The sequence below is a fragment of the Haemaphysalis longicornis genome, unplaced genomic scaffold, assembly GCF_048455015.1.
Source record: "Haemaphysalis longicornis isolate Haplotype H1 unplaced genomic scaffold, Haemaphysalis longicornis Haplotype H1 scaffold_8, whole genome shotgun sequence".
In the NCBI taxonomy this organism is placed as follows: domain Eukaryota; kingdom Metazoa; phylum Arthropoda; class Arachnida; order Ixodida; family Ixodidae; genus Haemaphysalis; species Haemaphysalis longicornis.
This window is the reverse complement of record NW_027526445.1, coordinates 42504399-42518070: the sequence shown is the minus strand read 5'-3', so window position 1 is coordinate 42518070 and position 13672 is coordinate 42504399. Positions and strand designations below refer to the sequence as shown.

Genomic DNA, 13672 nt, shown 5'->3' with positions numbered 1-13672 from the left:
GCGCAGCTGTCTCACCCCTGTGAACTGTAAAGTCGGCTTTCCTGTAGTGCATTTTACAAGTTGAATGATGCCATCCGTGAGCCATAGAGAGCTTTTCATTAACATGAGTGTGGCCTATTTAAAGGATGCACCGTCAAAATAGCAATGATAGCAATTTTATCACGAACTTCAAACAAATAGTGAAGACATTCAGGAAAGCATACAAAGCAGTGGCGACTCCCCTGCTACTTTCTGGCGAAGTCTCATTGGCTTTCAGATAATCGTATTAGTACGAACCATGGCTGTTGGCCTAAGGCAACGCCAAACAAACCAAACATGACTGCAACTTGCAGTGGGGCCTCTAATTGCATTCGACCGCATCACCTGAACGGTAACGTGCAGTTAACACACTGCTGAATATGTTTATAGTGCTGCCCCATAATCATTGCAGATCACTGGCCCATGATCACTGCACATAATCATTGCAGATTATGGGCAGGCGTGACGCCTGCCCATAACACGCTACTGTGGTGCAAAATTTGAAAGGTTGACATATTTCCTGGGTTCTTCTAGCTAGAAAACATCTTCCGTGGCTGGAATCGGGCTTACTATAGCCCAGATATTTCAGATTAAACAAATTTGTATTTTATCGCAATGGTCCCTTTCAGATATTGTGGATGCTGTTTTAAGGAACGTGCCTTGTCTGGCATTTGCTCTCCCGCAAGTTACACCCCCAAAGTTTCTTCTGTGCGTACTCGAATCTAGGCTGGCCTCAAATCTAGGCCGAACCCCGAAATTTTTGCCAGACATTTTTCGAAAATGAACGATTGCATAGTTTTCACATTCATTTTCACAACAAATTCATGGCGAAAACAAGCATTGTGAACGAGTGAGCTTTGAACATGCTACGACAAGCGCCGCAAGCGTAATAAAGTGCATGTTCTTGCTTCAGTCCAGTGCGTCTTTCCGCTTGGCTTACATTTGAGGAAAGCTTTTTTTGTTTACTGACCCTCTGGATTTCGGGGTTCGGCCTAGATTTGAGGCCGACCAAGATTCGAGTAAATACGGTACTTTTAATTAAGAGGTGAGTGATACAAGTTATTTTCTCCAACATGTGAACCCAGTGCTTACCTTTCTTCTTGGCACCTTCCTTGTGTTGGTCGGTGATTAAGAGGTAGTACACCGTGTCGTTCACCTTGTGGAAGGGAACAGGTGGGAATTACAACACTTGCAGACACCAGGTTACGGGCCATTACCGGCCACAACTAGTCCGCCACAGTAATAAAAAGAAAAAGAAAAAAAAAAACTAATCCATCGTTAAGCGAGCAATCCACAAAAGCAGGTGTGTTCTTAGCACCTTCTGATGCAAAGGCAACCGGGGCTAAAGAGCACCACTCTCGTGGTGTTAGGTCAACATGAATCTGAATGCTATATCGCTAGAAAAATGATCATTTGATGACATACATTTGATACAATTAAAATCCACGCAATACGATACAAAACCAGGAAGTCAACATACTACTTCACTAAATTGAAACATAGTCTGGTGGGATAACCACTCATTGCCACATGAACTTCAATCAAATAATCTACACGACAAAAACAAAAAGAAATGCAACTCCTCATGAGCTACTTTCCCATACTTAGCTTATGCCGTTACAAGTCTACTTGCGTGATTGGTTGTTGCAAACCCATTTAACTAATACTGAAATTGTTTTGTGGGCTTCCAGCTGGATAGTGTGCTCAGATAAAAAGTAACGCTATTTTGTGGCGATTTACAAACGGCTAAATTGCAGAAACGTAGGGGAAGTCAACGTGAATCATAGGAGATACTTGCAGCATCACTTCACGTTGGCTCTATTCGTCTCCCCAGTACCTTGAGATACAACACGGTACCTTTTGAAGTTGAACTGCTAATGGAAAAGCCCGCCCACTGGTTCCTCGCAAGGCACCAAGGGTTTAGGTGAGCTGGCCCAGTTCTAGTACCTTTCACTGCCTGAAGCAAGAACAAAGCCGTTACATGGCCCACTGGAACGCCCCACTATTTTACTAGCTTTGATTAATGATTCCAAACTTCCGGCTTGTTTGCAACAGCATCGAGTAGACCTAACGGACTGCCTGTTCCTGCCTATTCCACAGTGCACCACAAGGAATATGCCACATCACACTGAGAGGGCACTTAGAGAGTAATTTGAAATATACCCTTGCAAAGAACACTCATTTCTCGGTGCTGGTAGAAGTGTTCCTTTCGAAACAAAAAAATGTAGCAAGCTAGAGGCGTTTATGGTTTCAAGTAGTGCCATGTCGCATACGGTTATCATAGTTTAGCTGAAAACGGTTGTCATGATAGCAGGTGATACACCAGGGTTCTCTCCCTAAGGAGGCTGGCAATAGAAACGCCAACCACTGCTCTGCTTCACTGCCCACTACTTTCAGTGGGTCACCAACCACTACGACTAACCTGTTTGAAATGCACGCTTAAGGAACTAAAAACGGCCACTCTGCAACTGGAATATCAGTGGCAACGGGTTGCACCTCCACCACCTGGTTACGTGAAAAGGAGCCCAAACAAGTTGAGTTTTTCCAATATCTTTTGAAACACAAGTTCCACCCGTCTACGAAAGAATTCTCAATGTCAAAAGCTTCAGTGTTCACCTACAACGTTTTGTTGTCGCCACTGCTGGCAAGTTTCATTCTTGCAACTTTCTCGGATATTGGTCACAGAAACATATTTAGTGATTAGAATTGCGGAGATTGGGGAACTTATTTATCAGGTGTAAATTGCCTTGAAGAATTAGGCTATAGTTAGGAACTGGCTTTTCATTGTCCAACAACAGTGGATCTTCGTTGTGCTGTTTTTTGTTGTTTTATAACTCTTGTGTTCTTCAGAAGACCTTCCCATCCAAAATTTTGTCGAGGACTTGCTCTTTCAGCTGTAAACTTGCTTACGATTGTAGGGTTAAGACGGTGAACACACGAGTATGAGTGTTTGCGATTCAAAGGCAGTTAAAGAGCCTCCAGGGTTGCTACTGTCCTTGTAGATTTGTTTTATTTCTACTTTAATTAATGTATGTGTGCGCGTGTGTGTCAATCAGTTTGGGTTATCGGGCTCTGTCAGATCACATATTTCCGTTTATTCATAGAGTTACCAGTTGCTGGTAAAACCGCATCACCCTGTGCATTTTTTATTCTCTGTCGCTGTCTTTTTTCGTTCCCTTTTTCACAATGTGCCCCTGTGACTCGGATGGCATTTTAAAGACATTGTGCAGTAACTCTAAACTAGCACTTGTGTTGAGTGATGCGTGGTTCAAAGGCACTTGAAATGCCACGTAGCACACAAATTACAAACAACTGTGTAGAAATATCTGCACTAATATTTGTGTTGCACGCTTAAAAACTGTGAATATGTTGAAGTGGTGGTTGGTCACTTCCAATAAATTTTCCAAACGACATGTCCCGCAATTCAGACAAAAGTTTACATGATGCAATGTGATTTATAAATAAAAAACAGCACGACGTTCTCACCAAGCTTTCAATCTCGTCCGTTGTCGGTCCATCTGGAACAGCGCCAGCACCTGCCTGAATGAGAAAAAGTCAGGCGAGGGAGGCACACCTAGCTTATAAAGGTGTGCCTCTAAATAAAGGCTTATTTAGTGACGCTTGGCCCACCACAATGATTGTTGGCTCACCGGTGACGAAGAGGTTCCGGCAAACGAAAGCTTGCTTTGGGTGAACCTGTCGGACTTCCTGGAAACACGGGATTTTTTCTGTTCGTGATGAAAGAAACGGGAGGAGGAAATGCTTTAGTAATCGTCTACACCAGGACAGTCGGAACCCTGGTTAGCGAAATAGAACTCAACATTTCGACAGGAGCAGCTGACCAGGAAATAAGGGCAAGTAAACGTGAAAAATCGGCGAAACTAGAGGGCGATGGCATCAAGAAACAAACTGACAGACGCGAAATTAAAGGCACTAACCGGACTTGCATTGCCATGAACGTGAAGGAAAGCAGCGATATTTAACGCAAAATGAAAGCGCTGCTCGCTGCAAAGTGCATGGAAATGTGAGGAGAAAAAAAAACGACAATAAGGTCACGGTTGTTAAACAAAATCGAACGCGAGGAGGAGTTATCACGAGATTGTAAGCTATAATCAGAAAGAACGAGCGTCAAAGCCCGACGACACGCGAACGACAGTCGTGACAGTCGACGTGCACGGAGATAAGCGTTCATTGAATAAAATTTTCAGCTACTAAACGAATGATTGCGTTGTTTAAAAGCACACTAAGGTAAAAACGACGTGCCAGCATTACGGTGTACTGCGGAAACATACTACTTACCATCGTCAAAGTCCGCGTGAAACCCGTGAGATTACCCGCCAGACTATTTTTTTTGTTTGCATGGAACGCATGGACAAATGGAATGAACCTGCCAACTAGACCGTTGTAATGCTTTTCCCTATTTAGCGGGCCGCATCTGCTGCTACTTCTACACTATCTGCTGTCTAGGCTACAAAAAAAAAATAAGACTGATACAAACTAGAAGAAGCAATTAAAAACGACGAAACTTTTTGTTAACTTTTTTGTTTGAACATTTGTGAACCGTGTTGTTGATGATGATGGTCCCGGCTTGCCCGCGCAGTTTGTTTGCGTGTTTCTGAGACTGCTGCAAGCACCGACACGTTGTACTAGCGGCAGCGCTTCGCGCAGCCGGTTTAACTCGTAAACTGAAGCAAAATGGAGCAAAATGGAGAGACAAGACGAGAGAAGAGCTAGAAGAACTCGTAAACAGGAAACTGGAAACCCTAGGAGCGTGTACGACTGTTTGCATACTTACTTACAAAGGCTGCTGTCTCACTCTCGGCAGTTATAATTACTTTTACAAAGCTCCTAACGGCGCGTACGTTTCCGCCATGGCTTCCGCCGTCTTGCATTGTCGCTGTTTATGCTGCCGTGCTCGCGTCTAGCTGGCAGCGTTCGCGCGATGCTCCATAGACTTCCTTAGTAACAATACTCTTCCAGTCAAAAAGACCATTGGACGTTCAATTGCAACCAATTGCTTCCGATTGGACTTTCCATACGACGGATAGGAAATCAAATGGAATAGATTGGACCCGAACGGACACATTAAAATATCCTATTTGGACTTCCAATCAGACCCGTTGAACATTGAATTGAACCAATTGGACCTATTGTCTTCAAGGCTGTACCCCAACAGGATGACCATTTGGAACTAGTGACTCAATTCCGTTGCAATAGGATCGGAAGCGAGTCCAAATGAACCTAATGATGACTTTTCCGAATGACTGACAGTAACATCCCAAATGGGCAGTTCGGAAACATGGGTTCGGATTTTATCTATCAACGAGTTTGTGAAAATAAAATATCACAATAAAACCTGCTTATTGAATTCAAGAATTCTCGCTTCAATTTCAATATATATATTTCCATTGAAAAATAAATAAATATCTGTGTTTATCAAACAATTATTTCTGATTGTGTAAAAAGAAAGCTTAAAATAAAACAGGTTATCGGGAGGTGCGTTAACCAAATTATAGTGGTGCCAAGGATAAAAAACACTCCGGCACTATAAAAAAGGTGTGAAATCCAATCACGACCTCATCCAATCCAATCTATAGACGTGTAAACATCAACCAGCCACTGTACATTAGCGTGGTATCGCCCGAGCTTTTCTATTACTGATTTGCTGTGCTTTCTCGAGGCTAGTCGTCCAATTTATTGCACTTCAAAGGTCATACACAAGCGTTTATACGAGTGGCGACGGGGATGTTGTAGGCCCATAACCGCAAAAAAAAAGAAAAAAAAAAGAAAACCCGGGCATCTCCGCGAACTTGAAACCTGAGGAGGGGAGAAGCATGCAGTATATTAGTGCATTCAAATATTGTAAGTCTCTCTTTTGCCACACGGCGTGCGCTGATTAGGCGACGGAGAGGCGCGGGGGGGAGCAATCACGTACTTGCTGATGCAGTGGCGCCCTTTCGCGATAAACCGGATTCAAGCGATTGAGAGACAGACTAGCCGTAAGTCGTCTTCGTGTCACATGCCTCAGCGTGCTGAGTAGTATTCTTTACAAGGAAAAACCTGGTGTTTGAAACCAATTCTGAGATAGAATTTAACAAGTTCCTGTTATTAACGCAATTAAATCCTGATTATTCCCTTATTTGAAATTTGTTTACATCATGTTAGTTTACTTTGAACCGGTTTTATTCATTATACACTTGTTTTTAGACCATCGTTTGACAACTTGACATCTAGACGTCGACAGCCCAAGCCCCTCAGGTGCTTCGCCCTAAAAAAATATGCGATAGGATACATCTGCATCGAACGCGGCTAAGCCTTGCATCATCGGAAGCAGCCCCTGCATACACAAGTACCCTGATTCTTCGAAACCCTGCCAGTCTTTCTCTGATGATCATTCGCGGTCTTCAAAAGAATGAACATCTGTGTGTCTGTATTTCATAACTGCACATGTTGTGACTGAGAAAAAAGGGAGGCCAGGGTTGTTGCTGCGCACTATAGTTCGACCACACTGGCCGTTCATACGCTGTCAGAGGTAAGCTCACATCGCTTGACATTCACGATTGAACTGTGGAACTATTCTGTATGGATTTGAAGTATCTCAAAGAATTTTTTTATCGTTGTTTAATTGTTCTAAAAAGTTTCTTTTCTAAGCCGCGCCCAGAAATCAAAAGCTTGGATAAACCTGTCTGCAGCAACTGCAGTACATACGCATTCGTTCTCTGAGTCCTCTCAGGTAGATATATGAAAGGGGCTGCTGATGTCAGCCGAGACACGGGACCATATCTAAAACAACAAAATGATCATTTTCGTAAAAAAACTACTTGTGGCAATCTGGAAAGCTATTTGCTGTTGTACCCGTTGCTTTAACTATATTCCTTGGTTTGCTGCACTTCTTGGTATAAATTTAACACTGAGGGCTCAATTGGTTTAAAATGTTATTTGGCTCACTTGTATAACTATAGTCGACAGGGTGGATCTCTGCTATGCGTTTCAGTTTTTCTCGTTCCTGTTCGTTTGTAGGAAAGCATTGCCAGTGCTATCCAGATTAGCCCAAAAAAGTATCCCCTGACGCCATGGAAGTTAGGCGTGCTAGCTGCGAGGTGATTGTCTGCGTATTGGTCATTCCACGCCAAACGTCACTGAACACCTCTGCTTATGCATGTACAGGTAACCAAGCTTCATCGTCTTCCATTGTTACTTCTTCGTTTTTAGATGCGACTGCATCTCATTCACTCGCCTTGTCCCTGCATCCGGCGTCGGCGTTGTTGTCGGCGTCCGCCGCTCCCCCATTCTCCTCGCTGCGTGAGCTGCGCTCTCCGCCGCTCACCCCCTCTCCTCTCCGATAGCGAGCACTCTCTCGCGAGGGTAAAGTGAACACTTTAGCGAGGGGCATTGGATTGGATTCGAATGGATTGGCTTGGCTTGGATTGGATTGGATTAAAGCGGGTTGTGTTGCGTCATAGCCGCGGCAGGCGCACTGGCGTCGGCGCGTCCCCTCCACGTTATGCGCGCTATAAAACGCGGTGCCTGCGCCGCTCCGCTCCATCGTTCCAGCGCCGTTCCTCCGCTGTACAACGCTGCAACGTGAAACCCCTATGCGTCGCATCTACACAGGGGTTCCCGCGAGGGGAGGTGGGAGTTTTGTTAAACAGGAAACAGCCATTCATCATAAGAAATTGATGCTCCGGGAATTCAAGTAGTGAGTTTTTAACATTTCTTTTCGTTTGCAGAATGCCTCAAGGGCGACTGGAGGCAGAAAGCCCTGTGTGAACCGTTGTGGCCCGCTGAGGTGACAGATTTCAACTGCTATGTCAGCGAAAAGATCGTCCACGTTGAAAATGTAGAGAAGAGGTATGTTTGTCAAGAGCTTAAAGCTATTGCTTGGTGTAATGCGTTAGTTGCGTCATGTCGGTTTCTGATGATGGGTGATTTCTCTCTGTGAACAGGTGATACATGTCCACAGTGCTCGTGTTCGCGTTGCCCCTTTTTTTATCAGGCAGCTCCCAAACAAGTGGCAACCTACGGATGGAGCTGGCAAAATGAACAACATCCGCCACTGCTGTTCACTTGTAAATAGGCATGAACTAAACATAGGCACAATCAAGTTTTGTTGTCGAACTGAGTGAAATATGCATGCCTCTGTTTCAAACAAGCTGGGATGCCCTTGTGGGTAAAAATTAGAATGTGATTTCAATGGTCCTGCGGGGTCCGAACTGGACCTGAATGGTTTTGTCAGACCAAAGGGGTTCAACGGTTCAATTGAGTCCCATTGGGGATACCCAACGGGATCAAAAACACAATCAGACTAGGTACAGTTTAGTCCCTTTGGAAAACCTAATGGCGATGATATCACCCTCTGGATGACGGGTGGCAGTGACGGCGAGATTGAGGCATCCCTGCAGCAAGCCATCGACGTCGTTGAAGACCAACTGCAAGGCACGGGCCTCCAGTGCTCCCCAGCCAAGTCAGAACTGCTCCTACTACTGCCACACCGCAAGTTCAGATCCGACAGCGCACCTGACATACAGCTCCATGCGGGTGAAATCTCCAGAGCCATCAGTTTAATTAAGAAGATTTCAACCAAATACGCTGGCATGAGAGAGCACAACCTGCTCAAACTCGTACAGTCTTTCGCCATCAGCCACCTGGCCTATGTCGCGGCCTTTCATGCCTGGACCGACCTCGAGCGTAGATAGCTGGAGGCGCTCATACGCAAGCCACACAAAGCTGCACTTGGTCTTTACAACCACACTAATAACGAACGGCTCCTTGAGCTAGTCGTGCATAGTACACTAGGCGAGATAGTCGAGGCGCAGCAAGCCGCGCAGCTTACACGTCTCGCGCAGACCCGAACGGGCAGGGCAATACTACAAAGGATAGGATATCAACCGAGGGTGCCGGAAGGTAGGGACTGGCTGCCGCTTCCGCGGGACCTACTGCGCAAGCTGCAGGTCGCCCCACTTCCCCGCCACATGAATCCTGGGGAGAACCACGAAAGACGGCTCGCTCGAGCGCGGGCACTTACAACCACTCACTCCAATGACACCGGGGCCTTCTACGTGGACGTGGCCAGGTACCCGGACCGCAGGAACACGTATGCCGCCGCCGTCGTCGCAGCCACCACCGGTGAGCTCTACACGGCCGGCAGCATCGTGGCATCATCCACTGAACAAGCGGAAGAGCTGGCCATCGCGCTGGCTCTCTCCAACCCTAACTGCACCACCGTCCTCAGCGACTCCCGGAAGGCCGTCCGTTTTGAGGGTGTGCGGGGCCCTACGGTCATCACAGACAACGGTGTGCATCAAGTCGTTCCCAGCCCACATGGACACAGTGGGACCCGAAACGAACCGCAACGAGGACGCGGACCGGATAGCGAGTGCGCGCAACGCCGGCTCGGTCTCCCCTCCTCCAGCGGACGATCACGACGACGAAGGTGAAGACTTCAACCCGATTACTACGTACGGGGAGGTACTGAAGTGCTTCCGGGACTCCCGGAGACGATACCCTGGGCCTCACTCGAATCTCTCTAGGCAAGAGGCAGTACTGTTCAGACAATTGCAAGTGCGTGCGACGTGGACCCCTGTATGGGCGAAACACGTCCACCCCGAACTACAGCCGAGTGATGTGTGTGTGCTGTGTAGTGCTAGCCGCGCTAGTATGGCGCACATCCTATGGACATGTGCTGTGACTCCGGACCCAACAGACGTGCTTCCACCCCATCTTGAGCATGCGGTGGGCAAGGAGGACTTAGACTCTCAACGGGGAGCCATCCAGTTCACGATGGAGGCCCTCCAACGCAAGCAGTCATACATGCTGCCTCCCCTACAGGAGGCTGGTATCTGCGACTAATTTAGCCGACCAATAAAGATGTTGTTCTCTCACTCTTTTTTTTTTTTTGACTGGGATGGGCTGCTCAGAAAAAAAGTCATGACTGAATGTCTCACTCGTTGGCGCGCAAACCTCCTCCACACAAGGAGTCTTTTCGTCTGTCTTCCGTTGGGGCGTTAATACGGCACTGAGCATATTTAAAAATTTTCTACTCAACGTACATACGGGTTTCTCGCGAGTCAATTGTCTCGTCACATTCTTGAAAAGAAAATAAACTAAATAAACTAAGTATGGCAGTGAAATATCTGCGTAAAAGTCAAGCTCGAATGAGCGCTCTTGGCAAAGTTTTCTGTGTGTGCGTAGGCAAAGCTCGAGGCGGACACAGGATGAGACAAGAGATGTGACTAGGACGAGCGCTAACTTCCAACAAAGTTTATTTCGAGAAGCAAACAAATATATACCCCGCGCCAAAACTGTGAAAAAATACACAGAATCATCTAGAGATAACACACTTGCCATGTGCGAACATTCTGTAGCCTCAGGAATTTCAACTCTTTATCACAAAGCGCGAAAGAGGGGGTGCTGACACATTCCGGCCCCACTCTACAAATCTTTTCCACTTCGATGATTTCGCGCGTGAGCCTGCTTTTGCTTTTCCCTATCACAAAGCTTTTTTGAAACTCCGGCTTACAACCCTTTACAACACACGTGCTGCAGTGCAGTGCTAGGAAACTATCGCAACCATTCATGACATTGCGTGCGTGTTCGCGGAGCCTATCATTTAAACAGCGACCGGTGTGTCCTACATATTGCTTACCACAAGAGAGAGGGATCTGGTACACCACATTTTGTGCACACGAAACGAAGGGATTTTCGTGCTTCCCACCGAATTAAGGAAGAGGGGTTTGCAGCTGTATCAACTAACCCTTTCTAATCACGAGCAAGTGCGGCTGTTTCTTCCGTATTCAAATCTGACAAGAATGCAGTCATTTCGAAGCTAAAATCTGAGGCGTAAAAACTGTGCGAAAAGCTTAACCTCTCTAAACTGGTTAGCAGCATGGCTATAGCTCTAAAAAATATTTTCTACAAGTTTTCTTCAGTGGAAAAACCCACAAGCCAGCGAAATCATTTCAAGTAATCATTTCGGAAAACGGCACTTGGCAGAAGTGCGTCGCATTGTTTTTACAAAGTCAGCTTGGCCTTTTGACAGTAGACGATCCGTTTCTTGTCAAAAATTCAGATGAGGTTCTAGATTTTGTTTTCCCGCGTTTTCATCAAAGCATGCACGCATTTTCCATCGATGTAAAAGAGCTGTATTATTCGATCTCTAATGATTGCTTCCTAGTTGTATTGAAGAATGCATCGACAATTTTGGGTGCATTGCCTTCCAAAACAATGTTGGTGTGTCGGCCGGGGGTTTCTCGGAACTTTTACCCGTTTATTTGCGAGCAAGAGTTTTCTAGTGGGATGGAAAGCCCCACCTCCAAAAGGAGGGGATTTGCATAGGTTCCCGCATTGCTCCAATTTTGAGCATCCTGTTTTTAACTAAACTTGACAGAACCGTTTCCTGTGACCTGAATGACAAGCATGCGTATTGCGCATTTTTAGATTTGTTGACGACTACTTGGTTTTTCTTGACTGTGAGCCTAGCTCCTGCGATTGACATGCTCTTTTCACTCTCAATTTTATCAGAGAACGTTTTAAGCCTCTCTCTCTAACACGTGAGTTGCCATCTAACAACACTACGATTTTTACACATAGCTTTCACCTTTCACCAGAACCGCACCTGCTGGGCGTACCAGCCTAGGAGCAGTAAACCTCTTCTCCCATTCCATTCAGCTCCCTCACAACTTGTTATAAGAGGCATTGTGAACCTCTGCTTCCGCAATGCCCTACATAAGTCGTGCCCCCACCTAATGGTCAATGGTTTCAAAGAGCAGACTTTGAGGCTCTCGAAGGCTGGTTATCCCACGCACATACAGATATCGGTAGTGGAAGCTTTGGTCAAGAAGCATATGTCAAAACGATCTCTTCCACAAGAAACGTCATTACATCCGCCTAAATGCGCCGTGGTTCCGCATATTCATGGCTTATCGCACAACCTCAAAAAGATCGGAGCACGTGCTAGTGTAAAAGTAGTCTTTTAAACCCCGAAAAAACTGGCCACCTTATTCAAGACGAAATCTTTAAACGCAAATGTATACCGAGGATGTTCCAAGAAGCCCAAAAATCCCTTCCTTTGGTGTGCAGAAAATGTGGTATACCAGATCCCTCTCTCTTGTGGTAAGCAGTATGTAGGACAGACCGGTCGCTCTCTAAGTGATAGGCTCCGCGAACACGCACGCAATGTCATGAATGGTCGCGATGGTTTCCTAGCCCTCCACTGCAGCACGTGTGTTGTAAAGGGTTGTAAGCCGGATTTTCAAAAAAGCTTTGTGACAGGGAAAAGCAAAAGCAGGCTCATGCGCGAAATCATCGAAGCGGGAAAGATCTGTAGAGTGGGGCCGGAATGTGTCAGCACCGCCTCCCTCGCGATTTGTGATACAGAGTTGAAATTCCTGAGGCTATAGAATGTTCGCGCATGGCAAGTGGGTTATCTCTAGTTGATTCTGTGTATTTTTTTTCACAGTTTTGGCGCAAGGTATATATTTGTTTGCTTCTCGAAATAAACTTTGTTGGAAGTTAGCGCTCGTCCTCGTCCCATCTCTTGTCTCGTCCTGTGTCTGCCTCGCGCTTTGCCTACAAGAATGCATCACCAACGAGACCAACTTTACACTCTCGTCATGTATTAGCCTGTTGCACCTCTTCACTGCACCCACTACTTTTGCTTGGCACGCACGCGTGTCAAGGAATGCTTGCTTCGTTATGTATGTTCGTATGTTAAGGTGAAGCTATCCGGTTTTTCATAATTGATTGAAAAAGGGGGAACAACCAGGGTAATAAGGAAGAGCAGGAGCACATATGCTTGTGTGGTCTTCTCTGTCGCGTGCCCTGCTTTTCATCAGTCATAGATATGTTTTATTCGCTGCTGTGCTAACGTTATTTAACATTATGCGCGTTTGGTGTGTTCCTTTTGCAGAATTTCCTGACTGCAGTCGCGGTGCCCTGGGCCTGGTGGACTTCATCAAGAAGGCCAGCAGGAGCTGCTTAGAAAGAGGCGGCTCTTCGTTTGCCCGCCACCGCGTTTTTTTTCTTTCCAATCGGAATACAGTATTCTCTCTCTCTCTCTCTCTCTCTCTCTCTCTCTGTCCCTCTCTCGCTGGTGCTAGTTGTTGGAACATGATAGGTTTTCGCCGGTGTCTGGGCTCTAATGAACAGTACACCAGTCCGATCTCAGAGTTCCAACTGTGCGTGCATTTATAACGAAGTTTTACATCACGAACTCTAGCATAACTACCAGGTTCTAGCATAACTACCTTTGACACAGCCATATCATTGCTGAACAAATAATCACAAAGAACGACCAAGCGGTGGCCCTCGCGTTAATCTAGAATTCAGGATGTAAACCGGCGCTCATTTTTTTCATCTCGGTTCAGGTCCTCAGTTCGCGATTCTTGGCTAAGCCTCCTTAGATTTGCCGATTTTCACCTATAGGCCTTTACCACCATTCTTCCTTGCCAATTTATTCCATTTGTATGTGACACGTACCGACTGTATACGAGTTACGCTGGTTAGCCACAATAGGGAGGAAGAAGAAGCGCCACCTTCGCAGACGTGGCTACTTCGGCTTCCGCAGTTTTCTCTCGGTCTAAACAGAAATTTCATCCATACAGGACAAATCAGCTCAGCAGGCGAACGCTTCCGTCACAGGTACCGACTGACGACG

General features: G+C 46.1%; 1 protein-coding gene across 1 annotated transcript in view; it reads right to left on the bottom strand.

Moving 5' to 3' along the window:
• The window catches only part of Mage (necdin, MAGE family member), a 49471-nt gene extending 45075 nt beyond the window's left edge, over positions 1-4396 (bottom strand). Inside the window, exons 1-4 of the mRNA XM_077681627.1 lie at positions 4318-4396; positions 3669-3746; positions 3505-3558; positions 1111-1174 (exon numbers count right to left, since the gene is read on the bottom strand). Of these exons, the coding sequence (XP_077537753.1) occupies positions 1111-1174; positions 3505-3558; positions 3669-3746; positions 4318-4320 (199 nt within the window). The 5' untranslated portion in view covers positions 4321-4396. The remainder of the gene's footprint in view (positions 1-1110; positions 1175-3504; positions 3559-3668; positions 3747-4317) is intronic.
• Positions 4397-13672: the final 9276 nt, after the last annotated feature.